At 38.9% G+C, this 23,439-nt stretch overlaps 1 protein-coding gene across 1 annotated transcript in view; it reads left to right on the plus strand.

Annotated features, from left to right (window-relative positions):
* akt1 (v-akt murine thymoma viral oncogene homolog 1) overlaps positions 1 to 23,234 on the plus strand; it is a 65,798-nt gene extending 42,564 nt beyond the window's left edge. The window contains exons 6-14 of the mRNA XM_056251599.1: positions 1,401 to 1,532; positions 2,380 to 2,445; positions 7,728 to 7,796; positions 7,870 to 7,995; positions 10,011 to 10,139; positions 19,991 to 20,205; positions 20,428 to 20,515; positions 21,191 to 21,293; positions 23,085 to 23,234. Of these exons, the coding sequence (XP_056107574.1) occupies positions 1,401 to 1,532; positions 2,380 to 2,445; positions 7,728 to 7,796; positions 7,870 to 7,995; positions 10,011 to 10,139; positions 19,991 to 20,205; positions 20,428 to 20,515; positions 21,191 to 21,293; positions 23,085 to 23,164 (1,008 nt within the window). The 3' untranslated portion in view covers positions 23,165 to 23,234. The remainder of the gene's footprint in view (positions 1 to 1,400; positions 1,533 to 2,379; positions 2,446 to 7,727; positions 7,797 to 7,869; positions 7,996 to 10,010; positions 10,140 to 19,990; positions 20,206 to 20,427; positions 20,516 to 21,190; positions 21,294 to 23,084) is intronic.
* Positions 23,235 to 23,439: the final 205 nt, after the last annotated feature.

Here is a 23,439-nt window from a genome sequence, read left to right on the forward strand (position 1 = left end):
TTTAGTAGCTCATATGTGTATTCAGATTCATGCACATCTCTTTCTTTTTTTTTAAACCCTCTTGTAAACTTGATCAAGTATCGCAGACTAAAGTTGCAACAATTTTTTTAAAATTATTAAATTAATTGTATTTTATATTGTAAATGTATTTTAGTTCACTAATGTATCTTACATGGTACTTATCAATATTCACCATTTATTTCTATAACACAGAAAAATATATTTAAAAAAATATTGTGTTTAAAAAAATATATAATTAAAAATAAAACATATTTTTTATTATTTAGGACAATAAGCGCAACATATTTTTTAGAAATATAAATGCTATGCACTATATTTAAGTTCACTAATATCTTTCATGATACTTCACCTCTACAATATGCACCATTTATTTCTATATTAAATAATAAAATATTAGAAAAAAAATTATTTTATTATTGTTTAACTTTTTTTTTATTAAAATAATAAAAATAATAAAATAATTTTTATTGAAGACAATAAATGCAATGTATTTTTTTTAAATATGAAATTAATAAAATATATATTAATTCAATAATATTTTTTTCTTTATCTTGCATGATACTTAATAATATTCACCTCTACAATATGCCCCATTTATTTCTATATTAAATAATAAAATATTAGAACATTTTTTTATTAGTATTGTTTAACTTTTTTTATTAAAATAATAAAATATTAAAAAAAATTATTTAAGACAATAAGTGCAATGTCATTTTTTTAAATATGAAATTAATGTACTATATTTTAATTCACTCATATTTTTTCTTTGTCTTTCATGATACTTAATATTCACCTCTCCAATATACACCATTTATTTGTTTTTAAAATAATAAAATGAGAAAAAAAAACACATTTTATATTATTTTTTTAATTCATTCAATATTCAAGTTGCAAATGTATTTATAATCCAATGAATTAAGGCAATTAGGGTCATCTGATGGAAAACAGTAATGCAAATCTTATGTAATATCATGATGTAACCTGTGCGTGTGTGTGTGTGTGTTCACAAATCTTAAATATCTTAAAATCATGGTTGCTCTTAAAGCATATTAAAAACACCACAGACATAAAAGCAACATTAAAAGCTGGATTTTCACCACAGGGCGACTTTAAATGACCAGAGACTACATTAACGTGTTTTAAACTTAAACGCTTAATGTGTCTAAATAGTGTGTATATAAAATGTCAGCATGAGGACCGTTGTGCGCTTGCTCTGTATTAAACATCAGTTCCCACGCTCACATTTCGGGCATTCGTGGCATTTGCTGCAGTTCAAAGGTCAAACGCAGATCCGTCCCGTCAGTATTTGTGTGTTGAACTCGTGCAGGTGTTTGTGTGCTGACAGCTGGTGTGTGTGTGTGTGTGTGTGTGTGTTTCAGACCATGCATGACTTTGAATACCTCAAACTCCTGGGAAAAGGCACTTTTGGGAAGGTGATTCTGGTGAAGGAAAAAGCAACGGGAAAATATTACGCCATGAAAATCCTCAAGAAAGAAGTGATTGTAGCCAAAGTGAGTAACATCCGGAAAAATATTACACACCTGAGAAATATTTGACTTCTGAGTGTGTTTGCTTGAGTGTGTGAGCTAATTCTGACAAAGCCTACTTTAGTTAGTCTGTAAAACTACACTGTATTGTTGGTTTAACTTAAAAAAGTGCCTTAAAATTTTACATTCAATGAAATTAAAACATTTTGTTAGATTGATTTATGCAACAGAAACTCAAAATATTATGTTATCTGAACCACAAGTTAATTTTGACAGAAGAAAAAATGTGATAAAAAATCATAAAAATATTTTTTTTTACAGTGTATGTATAAATAAAGTAAATAAAAATGCTGAACGTGTCAGGTTTAGGCTGTTAGTTTGGTTATAGTATTCATACACCATTTTTTTCCAGTAAGGTTTTTCATTTGTCACATGTTTAATCATTCCCAACTCGAAAAATTTGAATATCGTGCAAAAGTCCATTTATTTCAGTAATTCACCTTAACAGTGAAACTAATATATTATATAGACTCATTACATGCAAAGTGAGATATTTCAAGCCTTTATTTGTTATAATTTCGATGATTATGGCTTACAGATATGAAAACCCCAAAATTAGAATATTGTGAAAAGTTTTCATATCTGTAAGCCATAATCATCACAATTATAACAAATAAAGGCTTGAAATATCTCACTTTGCATGTAATGAGTCTATATATTATATTAGTTTCAGCTTTAAGGTGAATTACTGAAATAAATGGACTTTTGCACCATATTCGTATTTTTCGAGTTTCACCTGTATATGTGTGCGATTTCAACACTTTACTGTTATTGTAACCTGTGAAAGTCTGAAGAATGATGTGTGTTTCAGGATGAAGTGGCTCACACACTCACAGAGAACCGTGTGCTCCAGAACTCCAGACACCCCTTCCTGACGGTGAGAGACTCTCATGATCTGCTCTTCTTCTTCTTCTTCTTCTTCTTCTTCAATAGCCTCTCATCTCAAGCACGTCTGCCTCTGTTGATCCAACTACACAAAGCGCTTTAGAAGAGTTCAAGCTACCACTTCAAATTGAATAATGTCGCCCGTTTCCACTTCCAAGTTTCATCCTGGAACATAAACTGGTTTCTCGCTATTTTAGTCTTGTTTTCCAGTACTAAACATCTAAATATTCTTAAATCAAGATGCATGTACTTGATAAGCAAAATTACTTTAGATAAGGCCCTATCTTGCACCCGGCGCAAATGACTTTGTACACTGACGCATGTATCATTCCTATTTTGCACCCGCCGCAAAGCGGGCTTTTCCCTCCACAGACGCACGTCGGTAAACTAGGAAATGAACTTGCTCTCCCTGCAGGGCCGGCCCTGACCAATTTGCTGCCCTAGGCAAGATTTTACCTGGTGCCCCATGCATTACAGCCCATTTTACCCCATCATTGTGTTGGTGATTATTTAGTCATATATATACAGTATATATAGCAAGAGCATTACATCTAGCATTCAAGTCAAGTCCCCTTTATTTTTAAATAGCGCTTTTTAGCCTACAATACAGATTATTTCAAGGCAGCTTTACAGTGATAACAGGAAAATAATGAATCAAAGTTTGCTTCTCCTGTACAGCAGATCTAGAAGAAAATAGTGTCATAATCCAGCTTAAGTATGTTCAGTGGTTTATTTTGTTGTAAAAAAATATTAATTTATTTAATTTATATATAGCCGCACTGGATACAACAGTGATGTCATCGTCCAAATGTCATTCATGCACAAACTATTCATTGAGTACTAGCAAAAGTGTTTGTTTGGGAGTTGATGGCAGCAATCTTCCACTAAATTATGGCACGTTTCATGTTTTCAACATGAATGAAACTGCGAAATGTCGTCTTTAATGTGAATTTTACACAAAACATAATAAACCTGTAGCCTATAAATATCGTTAGTAATTTGGGCAAAAAAAAAAAAAAAAGCCATATATCCCCCTTAAAACTGCACAACGGTATAGTAAAACATTAAATAATAAAAGTCATAGTAAATGCGCCAAAAAACTGACATGATTGTTACAAATCGCATTGTCTGGGGGCTCTGGAGAACTCAGAACTACGGTTAGCATAAAGTTATTAGGTAAAAATAACTGCGATTAAATTATAGTATCTTACTACTATGCAATTAGATAAACTGTTCATTCATTACATCACTTTACCTCGTCTTTATCCCCCTTGTATCCTCTACTCTTCTTTTTTGGCACTGTATCTATCGCAGACTATTTATTTTATTTATTTTTTATTTTATTATAATGCTATAATGCTAATTTAAATGTGTCATGTAAATTCGGCCATCCGTCACAATGAGGAAACTTTCACCGTGTCTAGACCAGGCGCGAGCTGCCAGGCCCGGCTCTACGGCAGTGCTTGAGTGTGTTCAGCGCCCTGAAACGAAAGCAATGCTGTCTACATTGGAGGCGGCGCGGGGCGACGCTACACAACAAATGACCAACAGTAAACTGATCGCGCGCGCTCTGTTTCTGACGCACTTCAAGCACTCGCTGGGCGGGGGAAGATTGATGCGCCGGACCGGATTCGGGGGACTTAGTTAAGTTTTTGTGGAGTTGTTTTGCTTTATTTTGTAGTATTTCGAATTAATGGTTTTAAAATAGTATTAGTAAAAAATAAAAAAATCACTCGTTCACTCATTTTGGCGCCCCTATTGAGTAGTGGCGCCCCTAGCATTTGCCTATGCCGCCTATGCCACGGGCCGGCCCTGGCTCCCTGGGCGGGTCGGCACAAAGAGGAGGCGTGTTTCGGCGCAAATATTCCCTGGTGCTATTCTGCAGTTCCAGAAAACAATTCCACCACTGACCAGAAAAAACCTAGTCTAAAGTCAGTGGCGCGTCGCGCGTTGTTCATAATGCTATTTTAAGCGCGCATGCTTGGCCATAATGTAGCGGGTGCACAACACACACACACTTAGATTCTCTCATCAACACAGATGCAGCAGTTTTTATTTTTGCAAATCATACATTATAACAAGGAAAAATATTAACACATGAGGGAAATCATTGTGGTGTCCATGAAGATGTAAAAAATGTAGGCCTAAATCTAGCTTACACATTTACCCAAATTATTCAGGCTAATGAATGACGTAGTAATGTAGTATGTAGTACCGAATGTAGTAATGACGGATCAGACCTGTTTTCCCAATAGTGGCAAGACACGTATATAAGGACATCTGACAAATTAGTTTGTCCGTCAAGAACCAGGACAAACAAAATCTCCCATCCCCATACAACGCCACTTCTCTGTCTTTCACTGCCCTGACAAGAACGCCGGTCTCCTCGGCTGTGAACCGCTCCTGGCGCGCGCCTGGTAAACCCGCCGTTATAATAGCAATCCGCCATGCAACATGCGCGCCTGCTCTTAAAGGGTATGTTGGATGACGCTCTGATTGGTTTATTTCACGTTACGCCCAAACCACACCTATGAATAATGAAGCTATTTCAGACCAACCCCTTTTAAACTTGCGTCGGGCAAAAGAGTCATTTATCCCGCCGGTAAAATAGCAACAGCGCCCAAGACCTGCCCACAAAGTTACTTGCGCTTCGTGCTTGATACTTGCGTTTCAGATCGTTAAAATAGGGCCCAGAGTCTTGAATTATTGAAATTAATTAAGCTGCAGTCCGTGGTTTTTCCTCTTGGTCGCCATCTCTGTTCGAAATCTGCAATTGCAGTCATTGGCGGAGTGATCAGCTTTACGTGAGTTGTGCCTCGGCGCGGCGCAGCGCGGATGAACACAGTGTTTGAGGAGTGTGTGTGTGTCAGTCGCCGCCGGTGTCGATACTGGCGTTCACAATCACAGATTATACTTTGTGGAAATATGACCAACATAAGAATATTCACCGGAAAATGTCTGAACAAGTGAAAAACATCCACTTTTGTTCTGGTTCTAAAAATTGCAGTAAATCGCGCTGATTAAATCTAACGATCGCTTATTATACACTTTGTTCTCAAAGTGTTAATGTTCAATGTCAGCATTGCGTGACGACATTTAATGTCCTCCCGATATTACCCTTGTTTTCGCATGTGCCGTTGCAGTCTCTTTTTCCAAACTCTCAGTCCGACATCATCTACATGTTACAGCGGGTGAGTCTCTAGTCGTCGCTGGTGATCGTCGTTTGAACCTTTCTGGATCCGCCATCACATTAATAAGTGTAATTATATCCAGTGCTGCGAGAAAAGGCTATAAATCTCCACCTCCAGCATCCTCACACTCACAGCCGACTAGCCGAGACTCTTCTTTATGTGGACAGATGTGTGTGTACAGGTGTGTGTGTGTACAGATGTGTGTGTACAGATGTGTGTGGACAGATGTGTGTGTGTGTACAGGTGTGTGTGTACAGGTGTGTGTGTACAGATGTGTGTGTACAGATGTGTGTGGACAGATGTGTGTGTGTACAGGTGTGTGTGTACAGATGTGTGTGTACAGATGTGTGTGTACAGATGTGTGTATACAGATGTGTGTGGACAGATGTGTGTGTGTGTACAGATGTGTGTGTACAGATGTGTGTGTACAGATGTGTGTGTGTACAGATGTGTGTGTACAGATGTGTGTGGACAGATGTGTGTGTGGACAGATGTGTGTGTACAGATGTGACGTAATGACGCAAAGACATGCTCGCAATTTCCCAGGAATTAAAAACATTTTTACAAGCTCACCGCTGTGAGTCGAGCTACGGCAAGCAGAGAGTGTTGAACGCTGGCTGGTTATGTACTTACTCAAATTTATTTAGGATAATTTTTAACCCAAAAAAGTTACGGACTGCAGCTTTAAGTGAGTTTGTGCTTTAAACAAGAACAAATATCTGCTAATGGGGTCAGAAAAATAAACTTAATTCAAAGGGAAAACAAGACTCCACTGACAGATATTTGTTCTTGTTTTAAGCACAAACTCACTTCATTTTGATCAATTTCTCATAAAACAAACAAGACTTAATATGACATTTTGCATCTCAAGTAAGCGCATCATGATTTAAGAATGTTTAGATATTTGTACTGGAAAACAAGACAGAAATACTGAGGAAAGAAATGTAAATAAGTCAGATCTTGAGAAACCTGTTTGAAAACAGTCATTATTTTTACTCTTTCAGTTGGTGATGCTAGTGAAGTAGAAATTAGATGCTCAATGTTTTCCAGATAACATAAAAGAGGAATATTAATTTGTAATGAGGATGGAATCAAACTTCCTTTTTTATTTTATATAATAAAAGTCCTTAAAATAAAACTGCAGAATTTAATAAAAAATGCAGAAAGTAATAAAACTGTAGAATATATTTTTTAAATAAAAAATGTCAATATATTTTTAAAACGCACCTCAATATTTGTGTCTTGTTTTCCAGTACAAACATCTAAACATACTTAAGTTAAGATACATTTACTTGATATGATATGCTGCAAAATTACTTATTTAAAAAAATTTAAAAATCTGAGAAATTGATGAAAATGAAGTGAGTATATGCTTAAAACAAGAACAAATATCCACCAATGGGGTTAGAAAAATAAACTTTTAACTTAGAATTAGGTTTAAAAAAAATGTTTATACCCCAATGGAGGATATTTGTTCCTATTTTAACTCTTAATTCTGATCAATTTCTCATACAACCAGACTTAATATGACATTTTGCTTCTCAAGTAAGCGCATTTTGATTTAAGAATGTTTGGGAATTTGTACTGGAAAACTAGACAGAAATACTGAGGAAAAACATCACTTTTTGCATAATTATTCAATACATTGTTGGATGGAAACATTGTTCATAATATCATGATATAACCACTGGATATCTGTGTAGCCCTATTTATAAATATATTAACAGGGTTGTGCAATATAGTTACCGAGAACAGTGTTTTCAGACATAATTACTTACTTTTATTAGGTTTGCATTTCTGTATTTAAACCTATTTAGACATCTGTCAAAAGTTAGAATATTTTTGTTTGAAACGTTGAATTGAAGTACAAATATTCAAACAATTACGATTAAAACGTCTTATTTTCCCCATTAAATTCCTATAGCGATAATTTTTGACTGTCATTTCACAATATTTGTATTTTTTACACTGCGTATTTGCAATATACAGCACTTTTTGCATTGAATGTCTTTATCATTAATATTTCATATGATTATTCAATACATTGTTAATTGTATTAATTTGAATGGATGTGCATGTTTAGGGTCTGAAATACTCCTTCCAGACCCACGACCGGTTGTGTTTCGTCATGGAGTACGCCAACGGAGGAGAGGTGAGGCCCAGTTCTTCTCAGACCAGAGCTTGAGATGATCATCACGGTTATAAACGTTGATTCCCTCCCGCAGCTTTTCTTCCACTTGTCCCGGGACCGTGTTTTCTCGGAGGACCGCGCGCGCTTCTACGGGGCCGAGATCGTGTGTGCGCTGGATTACCTGCATGCAGAGCGAAACGTGGTTTACAGGGACCTGAAGGTCAGGGGTCACCGGCTCAGATCAGTTGTGCACTTCATTTCACATACAGGCACACCAAAAATGATTTATACCAGATATAGTTTTACTTTAGATATTTTTTTACTAGTGTGTGCAGGACACTATAGTTCATTTGTGTGTAAGTGAGGAGAGCATAATCAAGTAAATTGTGACGTATTCAGGGTTTGAAATTAACTTTTTCACTTAACGGCCAATTTGGCTAATGCATTTTTAAGTTACCGGCCTTTCAGAACGTCTGCTAGCCCAAAAAAAGTGTGGGGGAATAAATAAATTAACCACTATACTGTATATAGGCCTATATATATATATATATATATATATATATATATATTTATATATGCTGTGATGTAGTTAATCTCTTTTATTGATCTTTTTTCCATTTTTTCCTCATATTTATATTATTTTCCCCCATATATATATATATATATGTATTATAAAATTTGGATTTCATACATTCATTTCTTATTCAAACAAAATCCTGTCATCCAGCAACTCCTCTCTTCCTCTTTCATCCTCATCACCGAAAAAATGTATGTGTGTGTTTGTGTGTGTGTGTGTGTATGTATGTGTTTTAGTTGTGTGTGTGTGTGTGTGTGTGTGTGTGTGTGTGTGTGTGTGTGTGTGTGTTTGAGTGAGTGTGTGTTTGTGTGTGTTTTGTGTGTGTGTGTGTGTTTGAGAGTGAATGTGTGAGTGAGTGAGTGAGAGTGTGTGTGTGTCTGTGTGTGTGTGTGTGTGTGTGTGTGTGTGTGTGTGTGTGTGTGTGTGTGTGTGTGTGTGTGTGTGTGTTTGAGAGTGAATGTGTGAGTGAGAGTGTGTGTTGTGTGTGTTTGTGTGTGTGTGTGTGTGTGTGTGTGTGTTTGAGAGTGAATGTGTGAGTGAGTGACAGTGTGTGTGTGTGTGTGTGTGTGTGTGTTTGAGAGTGAATGTGTGAGTGAGTGACAGTGTGTGTGTGCGTGTGTTTGTGTGTGTGTGTGTGTGTGTGTGTGTTTGAGAGTGAATGTGTGAGTGAGTGAGTGAGAGAGAGAGTGTGTGTGTGTGTGAGGGAGTATGTGTTTGAGTGCGTAATCCACAGCCTCTGCAAACAATCCCGAGTGTGTAAATTACCATCAGATGTTAATGTGTGTGTGTGTGTGTGTGTGTGTGTGTGTGAACTGTCCCTTTAACAGTGCAGTGGGATGTTGTGCGTCTCTCTGACCCGTCCAGATGATGATACTGTAGGTCAGCAGAACAACCCGTGTTTTGCTTTCTCTTCGTTTCTCCTCCTCTCCTCTCTCGGCTCGGCCGCTCAGGTTCATGTGAAAGTGCGTGTGTAGCAGGACGGGTGTTTGTGCTGACGAGCGTTGTGTTCTCGAGCCTCTGGCCACGTGTGTGTGAGCTACAGCTGCCAGGTGACTGTGAGGAGTGCTGATATTAACACAAGTGTGTCGTGAAAAGTGAAGCCGAAGCGTCTCGATCGCCCCCTGGTGAACATTATGAGGATGAAAGAGGAAGAGAGGAGTTGCTGGATGACAGCATTTAGTTTGAATGAATGTATGAAATCCAAATTTGGTAATATATATATAAACTGTGACATAGTTAATCTGGTTACTATCCTTCTACTTTTGGCTAGTAGAAGTTCAAACCCTGGTCCCAGTATAGCTCATAAACCCTGCCTCCCTATGAAGTCTAATGGACACGATGGAAACTAAACAATCAAATTACACTTCAAATAATTTTTTTCCAAATATGTTTTCAGTCATTTTAGGTAGCTTTTATCACGCTGCTGTAAGTTTAAGTGTTTGGCATCAACTGACTTTTTTTGTGAAATAGTTTTACTATTTTATACATTTACTTCTTTTCTGATAAAGTGGTGTGATTGGAGCTGGTTGGTTTGATTGAAGGCTTTTTTGAAATGCCCTTTTAGGAAATTATGAAAATCTGTCAGTCACAGTAGAATAAAAGCAGCTCTTATTAGATGATCACATGATCTCTTTTCTGCCGGTGTTTCTCTCTCTCAGCTGGAAAACCTAATGCTGGATAAAGACGGCCACGTCAAGATCACGGACTTCGGCTTGTGTAAGGAGGGCATCACAGACGGAGCCACTATGAAGACCTTCTGCGGGACCCCGGAGTATCTGGCCCCTGAGGTGAGACTCATCACATGACCGAATCACATGAGCATAACATCACAGAATCACATGACCAAACCATCATAGGATCACATGACCAAACCATTCACAGAATCACGAGACCAAACCATCACAGGATCACATGACCAAACCATCACAGGATCACATGAGCATAACATCACAGAATCACATGACCAAACCATCACATGACCAAACCATCACAGAATCACATGACCAAACCATTCACAGAATCACATAACCAAACCATCACAGAATCACATGACCAAACCATCACAGAATCACATGACCAAACCATTCACAGAATCACATAACCAAACTATCACAGAATCACATGACCAAACCATCATAGGATCACATGACCAAACCATTCACAGAATCACATGACCAAACCATTCACAGAATCACATGACCGAACCATTCACAGAATCACATGACCGAACCATCATAGGATCACATGACCAAACCATTCACAGAATCACATGACCAAACCATCACATGATCACATGACCAAACCATCACAGAATCAAGTGACCAAACCATCACATGATCACATGACCAAACCATCACAGAATCAAGTGACCAAACCATCACAGAATCACATGACCAAACTATTCACAGAATCACATAACCAAACCATCACAGAATCACATGACCAAACCATCACATGATCACATGACCAAACCATCACAGAATCAAGTGACCAAATCATCACAGAATCACGTGACCAAACATCACAGAATCACGTGACCAAACCATCACAGAATCACATGACCAAACCACCACAGGATCAAATGACCAAACCACCACAGGATCACATGACCGAACCACCACAGAATCACATGACCGAACCACCAGAGGATCAAATGACCAAACCATCACAGAATCACGTGACCAAACCATCACAGAATCACATAACCAAACCATCACAGAATCACATGACCGAACCACCACAGAATCACATGACCAAACCATCACCAAATCACATGACCAAACCATTCACAGAATCACATAACCAAACCATCACAGGATCACATGACCGAACCATCACAGAATCACGTGACCGAACCGTTCCCAGAATCACATGAACACACCACCACAGAATCACATGACCAAACCATTCACAGAATCACATGAACAAACCATCACAGAATCACGTGACCAAACCATCACAGAATCACGTGACCAAATCATCACAGAATCACATGACCAAACATCACAGAATCACATGACCAAACCATCACAGAATCACATGACCAAACCATTCACAGAATCACATGACCAAACCATCACAGAATCACATGACCAAACCACCACAGAATCACATGACCAAACCATCACAGAATCACATGACCAAACCATTCACAGAATCACATGACCAAACCATCACAGAATCACATGACCAAACCACCACAGAATCACATGACCAAACCATTCACAGAATCACATGACCAAACCATCACAGAATCACGTGACCAAACCGTTCTCAGAATCACATGAACACACCACCACAGAATCACATGACCAAACCATTCACAGAATCACATGAACAAACCATCACAGAATCACATGACCAAACCATCATAGGATCACATGACCAAACCATTCACAGAATCACATGACCAAACCATTCACAGAATCACATGACCAAACCATCATAGGATCACATGACCAAACCATTCACAGAATCACATGACCAAACCATCACATGATCACATGACCAAACCATCACAGAATCAAGTGACCAAACCATCACATGATCACATGACCAAACCATCACAGAATCAAGTGACCAAACCATCACAGAATCACATGACCAAACCATTCACAGAATCACATAACCAAACCATCACAGAATCACATGACCAAACCATCACATGATCACATGACCAAACCATCACAGAATCACATGACCAAACCATCACAGAATCAAGTGACAAAATCATCACAGAATCACGTGACCAAACATCACAGAATCACGTGACCAAACCATCACAGAATCACATGACCAAACCACCACAGGATCACATGACTGAACCACCACAGAATCACATGACCGAACCACCAGAGGATCAAATGACCAAACCATCACAGAATCACGTGACCAAACCATCACAGAATCACATTACCGAACCATCACCAAATCACATGACCAAACCATTCACAGAATCACATAACCAAACCATCACAGGATCACATGACCGAATCATCACAGAATCACGTGACCGAACCGTTCCCAGAATCACATGAACACACCACCACAGAATCACATGACCAAACCATTCACAGAATCACATGAACAAACCATCACAGAATCACATGAACAAACCATCACAGAATCACGTGACCAAACCATCACAGAATCACATGACCAAATCATCACAGAATCACATGACCAAACATCACAGAATCACATGACCAAACCATCACAGAATCACATGACCAAACCATTCACAGAATCACATGACCAAACCATCACAGAATCACATGACCAAACCACCACAGAATCACATGACCAAACCATCACAGAATCACATGACCAAACCATTCACAGAATCACATGACCAAACCATCACAGAATCACATGACCAAACCACCACAGAATCACATGACCAAACCATTCACAGAATCACATGACCAAACCATCACAGAATCACGTGACCAAACCGTTCCCAGAATCACATGAACACACCACCACAGAATCACATGACCAAACCATTCACAGAATCACATGAACAAACCATCACAGAATCACGTGACCAAACCATCACAGAATCACGTGACCAAATCATCACAGAATCACATGACCAAATCATCACAGAATCACATGACCAAACCATTCACAGAATCACATGAACAAACCATCACAGAATCACGTGACCAAACCATCACAGAATCACGTGACCAAACCACCACAGAATCACATGACCAAACCATTCACAGAATCACATGACCAAACCATCACAGAATCACATGACCAAACCACCACAGAATCACATGACCAAACCACCACAGAATCACATGACCAAACCATCACAGAATCACGTGACCAAACCATCACAGAATCACATGACCAAACCATCACAGAATCACGTGACCAAACCATCACAGAATCACGTGACCAAACCACCACAGAATCACATGACCAAACCACCACAGAATCACATGACCAAACCACCACAGAATCACATGACCAAACCATCACAGAATCACATGACCAAACCATCACAGAATCACATGACCAAACCATCACAGAATCACATGACCAAACCATCACAGAATCACGTGACCAAACCACCACAGAATCACATGACCAAACCACCACAGAATCACGTGACCAAACCATCACAGAATCACATGACCAAACCACCACAGAATCACGTGACCAAACCACCACAGAATCACATGACCAAACCACCACAGAATCACATGACCATACCATCACAGAATCACGTGACCAAACCATTCACAGAATCACATGACCAAACCATTCACAGAATCACGTGACCAAACCATTCACAGAATCACATGACCAAACCATTCACAGAATCACATGACCAAACCACCACAGAATCACATAACCAAACCATCACAGGATCACATAACCAAACCATCACAGAATCACATAACCAAACCATCACAGAATCACATGACCGAACCACCACAGAATCACATGACCGAACCACCACAGAATCACATGACCAAACCACCACAGAATCACATGACCAAACCACCACAGAATCACATGACCAAACCATTCACAGAATCACATGACCAAACCACCACAGAATCACATGACCAAACCACCACAGAATCACATGACCAAACCATCACAGAATCACGTGACCAAACCATTCACAGAATCACATGACCAAACCATTCACAGAATCACATGACCAAACCACCACAGAATCACATGACCAAACCACCACAGAATCACATGACCAAACCATCACAGAATCACATAACCAAACCATCACAGGATCACATAACCAAACCATCACAGAATCACATAACCAAACCATCACAGAATCACATGACCGAACCACCACAGAATCACATGACCGAACCACCACAGAATCACATGACCAAACCACCACAGAATCACATGACCAAAGCACCACAGAATCACATGACCAAACCATCACAGAATCATATAACCAAACCATCACAGAATCACATAACCAAACCATCACAGAATCACATAACCAAACCATCACAGAATCACATGACCGAACCACCACAGAATCACATGACCAAAGCACCACAGAATCACATGACCAAACCATCACAGAATCACATAACCAAACCATCACAGAATCACATGACCAAACCACCACAGAATCACATGACCGAACCACCACAGAATCACATGACCGAACCATTCACAGAATCACATAACCAAACCATCACAGAATCACATGACCAAACCATCACAGAATCACATGACCAAACCATCACAGAATCACATGACCGAACCATCACAGAATCACATGACCAAACCATCACAGAATCACATGATCAAACCATCACAGAATCACATGACCAAACCACCACAGAATCACATGACCAAACCATCACAGAATCACATGACCAAACCATCACAGAATCACATGACCAAACCATTCACAGAATCACATGACCAAACCATCACAGAATCACATGACCAAACCATCACAGAATCACGTGACCAAACCATCACAGAATCACGTGACCAAACCACCACAGAATCACATGACCAAACCATCACAGAATCACGTGACCAAACCATCACAGAATCACGTGACCAAACCATCACAGAATCACGTGACCAAACCATCACAGAATCACGTGACCAAACCATCACAGAATCACATGACCAAACCATCACATGATCACATGACCAAACCATCACAGAATCACATGACCAAACCATCACAGAATCACATGACCAAACCATTCACAGAATCACATGACCAAACACAAGACCCGCGTGTGTGTGTGTGTGTGAGAGAGAGAGAGAGAGAGAGAGAGAGAGCGAGTGTGTGTGTGTGTGTGTGTGTGTGTGTGTGTTTTATATATTTTATATTTGAAAACGTGAGTGTTCGTCCTGAAGGGCCACCGGCTCCAGCTGACACCCACAGCTCCCGCATCATATCCTGTTCCCTGAGCGGGGCATCCTCTGTCCGCATCATATCCTGCCCTCTGCTGGGGCGCATGTGCATCTGAGGATCCGCCAGAACTGGCGTTTTATTGTTCTTAAATGTGTATTTGTAGGGTTTAGGGTTAGTATATAGTAAGGAGTTTTATATATTGGAAATGTTCCTCCCTGATACTGTAAGCTCTCGTCTCTCGGATCACATTTTATTTTAATAGTCTATTCCTTTAAAGCAGAGTTTCCCAAAGTAGAACTGCTGGAGATTTGTGACTTTATAAAAAGCTGATAATAAATTTTAAATAATTCACTAACTTAACTTATTTAAGTTAAATAACGGATTTTTTTTTTATAAAAAATTATTATGTTGTTAAATGTTTCAAATATTTTTTTCCCTGAGATTTTATGTAAATATTTCAATAACTAATTTGCATATTCATGCTTCTCTGATTTCGGTTAATGGTCACATGACATGCAAGTAAACAAATATTTTTTATTTATTTTACAATTTTACATTTTAATTAACTTGAGAACATCATGCTTGTAATAATTTCATAATTATAATAATTTGTTGTTAAATGTTAAAACATTTAGTTAAATTTTTGAAATATTTCAGGTGTACTTAGAGTAAATATTGTCCGTCGAATCAATCCAGCTGACAAAATCTCTGAAGTGAAGAAATAACTCGCTAATTCTCTCATAATTTATAACCCATATGAGTTATCTTTTAAGTATCTCTTCAATAAAAGCTCCCAAAATGACTCAATAAGCAACATGAAGGCATCATAACTGTCGTCTATATGACTTTTGCGCGATATTAGTTTTATGAAGTCATATGGAGCTTAAATTTCATGTCTGTTCCTCATAGAAAATCATAGGAATATCTATTTTAATGAATATCTCTTTTAATATTCTGTTAAATATCTATTGCTCTCCACTAAAACGAGAGTCATGCGGGTTTGGAACAGAAAGATGATTTTCGTCCCTCATATGGGACGTCCAGGATCCCGTGTCACCTCTCTCTCTCTTTTTGTCCTCTTCCCGGGAACTCCGGTTCAATCCCCGTGTTGACATGACAACAGGGCCCGGAGCGGGAGAATTCGGGAGCGTTGCCATGGCGACGGTGGCCTCTCTGGAGCTCGGCCCGGGCCGTGTTACAGGTTGTTCCGCTGTAAACAATGACCTTGTTGTGTGTGTGTGGAGCTCAGGAATGCTGTTACGTCTGGAAATATTCCACGGAGAGAGAGAGAAGTGAAGGAGGGATGAGAGAATTTCAGAGGAAAACAGGTGGAAGTGTTTTAAATGCACGGCGACACTTAGAAAAATGGACGGCTCTCATGCAGGATCCACTAGGGGGCCGATTATGGCTTTAAATGATTTAAACATAACAAAATATGTTTTAGAATAAGCAATAGCAACTTTATTTTATAGAACAATTAAAACAACATAAGTTGACCAATGTGCTTTACAATGTCACGCAGAAAAAAGAAGAGAAAAAAAGCATCACATAGGCAACACGTATAATACAATTATCACTGATTAAAAGCTATTGAATACAGATGTATTCAATACGGTAAAACATGTAAACTGACATCATATTTCTTGTTTTAATGTCTTACCTCAAAAACCTTTATTTAAGAATCAGGCTTCCCGCGGTCGGGATATACGAGTGTGATTTCTAAATAAGCGAGTGTCAGAGAAATTAATTACGTGATTAAAAAAAAAACATGGGAATTTTTATATTGAATATATATTTTCTTTATGTCAAGCTCAAAATATTTTATCAGGTAAAAATAGCTGAGAAGTTGTAATAATATATATAATTATAAAATATAAATATTAATTTATAAGTATAATAAAATGAATAATTGGGAAAAAACACAAGCTATTGAAAAATTCAATTCTTGAAACTTACTTGAAAATTATTATTATTATTACTTAAATTATTATTTTTCAATATATTACCATATAATATATTATAATAATATTACCATATAATATTCATTTTGACACATTTCTAAATTGCCGACACCCCTCAAAAATTGGGAGCGAATCAAAAAAAAAAAAAGCCCAGTTTTATGACATTTGGGTAAACCGTTCAGAAGCAAAAATAGCTATTTTCGTATCTCCTGACCAGTAGGTGGCGCTGTGCCAAAACGCTGCATGTAGCCTCAGGTCATGCTTGTGATGATGACGTGCACCAAGATTCGCGTTGCATCTAATTTGCCGTGCTCTTCGCCGAATTCAACATACCGGTAATATATACATTTAAAGATGTTTACTTTCAAAAACGAAGTAAAATCATTCACTGGCTTACCATGGTGAATCGATGAGGTACGACTACGAGTAAATGTCCGGCTAAGACACCTCTGGCCACTGGGTGGGGTTGTAACACCAATTTGACGCTGGGAGAATGAAGGGACATATTTTTAAATTGACCAAATGAAGTTTGTTGATGTATCGTTCACGCTCTATGGCAGGCAGGGTGGACATATAATTACTTGACATGTGTAATCTTAGTGATTTCTTAATTATTCATGCCTGTCGGCTGTGTATGGACGTTGTTTAGTGATATTTTGCAATATTTCGTATTGAAGTCATTGGGTAGTCTAGCTTATTTTTCCCCTAAAAGTGGGCGTGAATCTGTTCAGAGACATTCTATGACGTTGCGGCGGTTGAGAGTATAATCTAGCCCTTACGGTTCAAAAGTTATTAGCATAAACGTGAGTGCAACTTTGGACAGTTGGTGGCGCTAGAGGGATTGAGTTAGAGACTCCAAAATTGGTGTGGTTTATGTTCGGACAGTCTTCTATCTGTGTGCCAAATTTCACAACTTTTTACCAATTAATTTGAATCAAAACCAATTTCAAAATATTGATCAAAACTACTCAAGTTCTGACAACTTGGAGCTGTAATATGCTGTTACCATAGACTGTAAAAAAAATATGGGCGTAGTGTTCGTGACGTCACCCGTAGTGTTTCTGATGAGCATTTTTGAAGCCCAAAGTGGGTGGAGCCGGCCGTCGCCATCTTGGCATCAGTGCGTCACTCCCGGATAAACGGAAATGGGCAAAAAGGCTGTAAAAAATTAGCTGAGGTGACGCGACGCTAACAGACAGCAACGGCTAATAATGACATCAGTGGCAATCCACCTGTCACTCAAGTGGCCACGCCCTTAATTATACAGAACTTTAAGGCTTAATATAATTTAAACGGATGAGTTAAAAAAAATTCACCACCCTAACAGTCAACATGAAGGGCAAAATTAGCTATATAGACCAAAACCACTTTTTGCACCAGGCTGTAAACATGATTTTTCTGCTTTAAATTTGGGCGTTTTAACATGCGGGTCTATGGGATTGACTCTCTTCTGCAGCCGGTCTCTAGTGGCCAGTGGAGGAACTGCAGTTTAAGACACTTCCATGTTGGATTCAAGAGAGGTTGCCGCTTGGGTGTTACGTGTGGATTTTACACTACATTACTGGTCATGCCATGGAAATAGAGACTCGTTGACGTCAGCGCTGTGCCGTTCAGATGTGTTTACGGCTGTTTACACAGTCCATCAGAAGGCGTGGGTCCCCCGTCTCTGTGCTTGCGTGTGTCGAGGGCTCCTGGGTTCCTGGCAGCTTCACAGCTGTGCTGTTCTTCTACATATATGGGGCAGCTGCAGGCTCAGCTGTCTCTCTCCGTGAGTCACATGACAGCGGCGCTGGAAATAGACAGCGGTCAGTAATTCTAGCAGCTCCACGGCTTCACCTTTCCACTGACCGCACGGACTGAGTCATTCTGTCCCCGTGACCCGCGGTCGGGTTTTCAGTAACACTCGGTGGGAGAACACGCAAACACACCAGCACCATCAGCTCGCAGTTATTGCACTTTATTTAAAGAGGACCTATGATGCCCTTTGATTTTTGGTTCTACTAGAACAGGTTTTCATGCAAAACACATTATTTTCTCCATTGTTGCGGCTCCTCTCTTCCCAGTCTGTCAGTAACGCTCTGTTTACTTCCTGTCTCTATGAAGCCCCTCCTTCTGAAAAGCACACTGTGCTCTGATTGGTCGGCTGGAGCAGTGTGTTGTGATTGGTCGAGTTCTTCGAGTGTGTTTGGGAAATGCCCCGCCCCTTTATTCTGCATATGAATTATTATAATGAGGAATATTGTGACGTGTTCGTTCACGGAAGAAACTCAAAACAAAATGTCCCCACAAAGATGGCAATATCCGAAATCCTTGTCCTTGTGGGGAAATTTTTTGGTCCACAAACAGCTTATAAATCATACTAAGTGATGTTTTTTGAAAATGAAAAAAATACTGCTGGGCAACGATTAATCACATCGAAAATAAGAGTTTGTGTTTACATAATATATGTGTGTGTACTGTGTATAATTATTTTGTATATATAAATACACACACATGCATATTTGCATGTATATGCTATATATATATATACAACATTTATATTATATATAAATATTTTATATATAAATAACACATTTTTCTTAAATATATATACATGCATATGCACATACAAAATAACTATACACAGTACACACACACACACACATATATTATGTAAATACAAACTTTTATTTTGGATGTGATTAATCGTTGCCCAGGAGTAGTAAACATGCAGAAAGTGATGGGTAGGGGATCGAATATACAGTTTGTACACCTATAAAACGTGTGTGTGTGTGTGTGTGTGTGTGTGTGTGTGCAGGTGCTGGAGGACAATGACTACGGGCGTGCGGTGGACTGGTGGGGTTTGGGAGTGGTGATGTACGAGATGATGTGCGGTCGCCTGCCCTTCTATAACCAGGATCACGAGCGTCTGTTTGAGCTCATCCTGATGGAGGACATCCGCTTCCCTCGCACACTCGCACCGGAGGGCAAATCTCTGCTGTCAGGCCTGCTCAAGAAGGACCCCAAGCAGCGGTCGGTTCAGCACGTTTCCAACACTGCTATCCATGCAAGCGTTGAAACATTTGAAAAACGTTATCATCTGCGTAAACTTAAAAAAAACACGTTTGGAACAGCATACGGCCATACTACTATTCATACTGCATATTTATCATGATATTTATCATGCCAAGTGTTTCTGGTGTAGGATGTAGATGTGTAATGTGGTGTGTGTGTGTGTGTTCTGGGTGTTTGTAGGTTAGGTGGCGGCCCTGATGATGCTAAAGAAATCATGCAGCACAAATTCTTCACTGGAATTGAGTGGCAAGATGTTTATGAGAAGAAGGTAAAAAGATACCATATTATCGTGATACTTCAAGACATGATATAATGTACTGTTGATTAAAATGCTAAATTTGATATTACATTGTGTGTGTAAATGAAAAGACTTGGACTTGGTGCTGAAACCCAAAGCACAGGATAATAGAGACACCAGAATAACAATATTCATGATTCTGAAGCTGAAAATACAGAATTATTGTAGATGAATACGCTTGCACTCTTTGCACTAGATATTTTTAAAATAAACCACTTTTTACTCTTAACATCAGACATCTGGCATTATCAGGACACACACATATTTCCCCAGTGCATTATTATACAGTATATTCAACATTATATATAGTAGTTTAATGTAATGTTACATTAACATTTTTATTTTGGGTGAACTATCTACGATACATATTGTTGCAGTTTTGTATTGTGACACAATACTATATATTGTTACACCCCTAATATATATATATATATGTGCATGTCATCCATCCACCACTTCAAAATTTCATGTTTAATTAAATGTCACTTGCCATTTCTTTGCTGTTATTTGTGAAATTTACTAGCAATTTCTGAGTGAACTTGTCCCCAAGTAAATCCCACGGCAGATTCTTCAGTGTGTGAAGTCGAGTGGTTGTAAAGTGTAAATGTTTGATCGGGATCGTCTAACGGTCGCTCTGTTCCTCAGCTGGATCCTCCGTTCAAACCGCAGGTCACATCAGAAACAGACACCAGATATTTCGATGAGGAGTTCACCGGACAGACCATCACCATCACACCACCGGGACAAGGTACCGGCACACACACACACACACTTCTGCAGGACGCTAATATGGGGCGAGAGTTTTGTGGTCAGAATTATTGGCACTCTTGGTAAATATGATCATAGTAGGCTGTGAAAATAAATCTGCATTGTTTATCCTTTTGATCTTCCATTAAAAAAAAATCACAAAAATCGACCCTTTCATTGAAGTAAAATAATCGAAAGTGCTGGGAAAATCTCTTTTCTCCAATGCATGTTGGCCACGATTATGGCCACCCCTAGAAATCATGATGAGTAAAATATCTCTGAAGTATATTCCTATTAATATTCACATTTTTTAGCACACCAGGGTGACTAGGAACTTGAAATTGTCCAGCCATGACTTCTGTTTAACCTCTTAAGTGTCGCGCCCCCTTTTGCAACACAATCCGAACTTAAATGGTTGTAAGAATGCTTTGGAATATAGATGTAAGATTGGTCTTGTTTTAAAGAACACATTTGGCAGATTTTTGTAGAAGTGAAATAAATTAAGAAAGTGAAAAACACCTGACGGTTTATTTAGCAAGCGGAGATATTTATAGTGCGCTCAGCTCGGAGAACCCTTCAGTTTAGCTCACTTACGAGCCAGAAAGTTAACATATTTTTCTTCATGTAAGTTAGGCTTGTCTAGCCATGGGCGTTACACTTTCGTTTGTTTAACCTATAATTAAAACACACATGTCGGCGTAGTATAACGGCTAACTAGATGTTTGTTTTGATACAATAACTTGTAAACGGATACGTTGACTGCCTGTTGCTATGGTTACTCACAGCTGATGTAGCCAGCGCATTTATTCATTAATTTCGAACGGTAAACAGTCAGTTTCCCCTGGGGCCGGTTTCACAAAGAGAGACTTTGACTACGGCTTAGATATAGTAGATAGTCAGACTTCAGATAGACATCTAAATCAGACCGTTGCACAAAGCACTGAAGACTCTCGCTATCTTAAGTAGGACTACACTGCAATGCATTCTGGGTAAAATAAGACACTTTTCAAAACAAAAAACATGGCGTATCGAGTAAGCGCATTCACCCGCTCGGTGCAGTTTACCCCACACATGTGTGTGTGTTGGAGGAGTGTAACAGTTACAAGGACATTTTACTTGGGAAATTTAGCGGAGAATGTATTAACAAGAAGAAATGTTTAATTTGGACAAAGATTGCTACGACAGTTAACAGCGTTAATCCGACCGTTGAGCGGAGCGTTAAAGACGTACAGAAAAGATACAATGGTACAAGATGCCAAAAAAGAAATATTTAAGAGGAAATATCCAAAAACGGGAGGAGGACCCCAAGAGAAACTTAAAGACACTGATATTGGTGATGAATATATATGGTAAGGGTAAATATGGTATATTTCCCTTTTCATTCGGCTGTTTGTAATGTAACTGATTGTTACTGCTGGTTGCCAAGGTAACAGAGTCTGAGACCTAAGTTAGCCTAAGATGTCTAATTTTTTTGGTCTAAATTAAGTCAGTCTTTATTTTTGTGAAACAGTCTAACTTGCATTAGACTAGTCTATGAGCAAATTTTAGACTTGTCTAACACTATAGAGCGATCTAACATAGCTTTGTGAAACCGGCCCCCCTGAACTCCTTCACTAGGTGTCCTCTATCACTTTTTAATGGACACCCTGCAGCCAATCAGAATCGAGTATTCACCCAGACCATGGTATAACAAGTGTTACTGTACGGCTCACATGCCTACTTTGCATAAGTGGAGTTGATTTGAGGTGACAGGATTTATGTGAGGTGTGTGTGTGGTGTGTGTTGTGCACAGGTGACAGCTTGGAGCCGTTCGACAGCGAGAGGAGGCCACATTTCCCACAGTTCTCCTACTCCGCCAGTGGAACGGCATGAACGCGGACATCTCCAACACTTTAGGCAGACGTTTCACACGAGGTTCACAGAAACTGCTCTGAGATCAGCGTAACGGCGCGCTGGATCTGTGATGTTTGTCCTGAATCAGCTCTTCTTGCTTCTGTGGCCTTGAATCATCATGTTTTCTGAGGATAAGAGAGGGAACGCTGAAACACATCTCCACTCATACTGCCGAATCAATGTCCATTTATATCGCGTCGAAAGAAATGGATTGCACAGCACATCTTTAGTCTCGTATTGAAGAATTATAACTA

The sequence above is a fragment of the Rhinichthys klamathensis genome, unplaced genomic scaffold (assembly GCF_029890125.1).
Source record: "Rhinichthys klamathensis goyatoka isolate OS25496 unplaced genomic scaffold, OSU_Roscu_1.1 h1tg000085l_1, whole genome shotgun sequence".
Taxonomy (NCBI): Eukaryota; Metazoa; Chordata; class Actinopteri; order Cypriniformes; family Leuciscidae; genus Rhinichthys; species Rhinichthys klamathensis.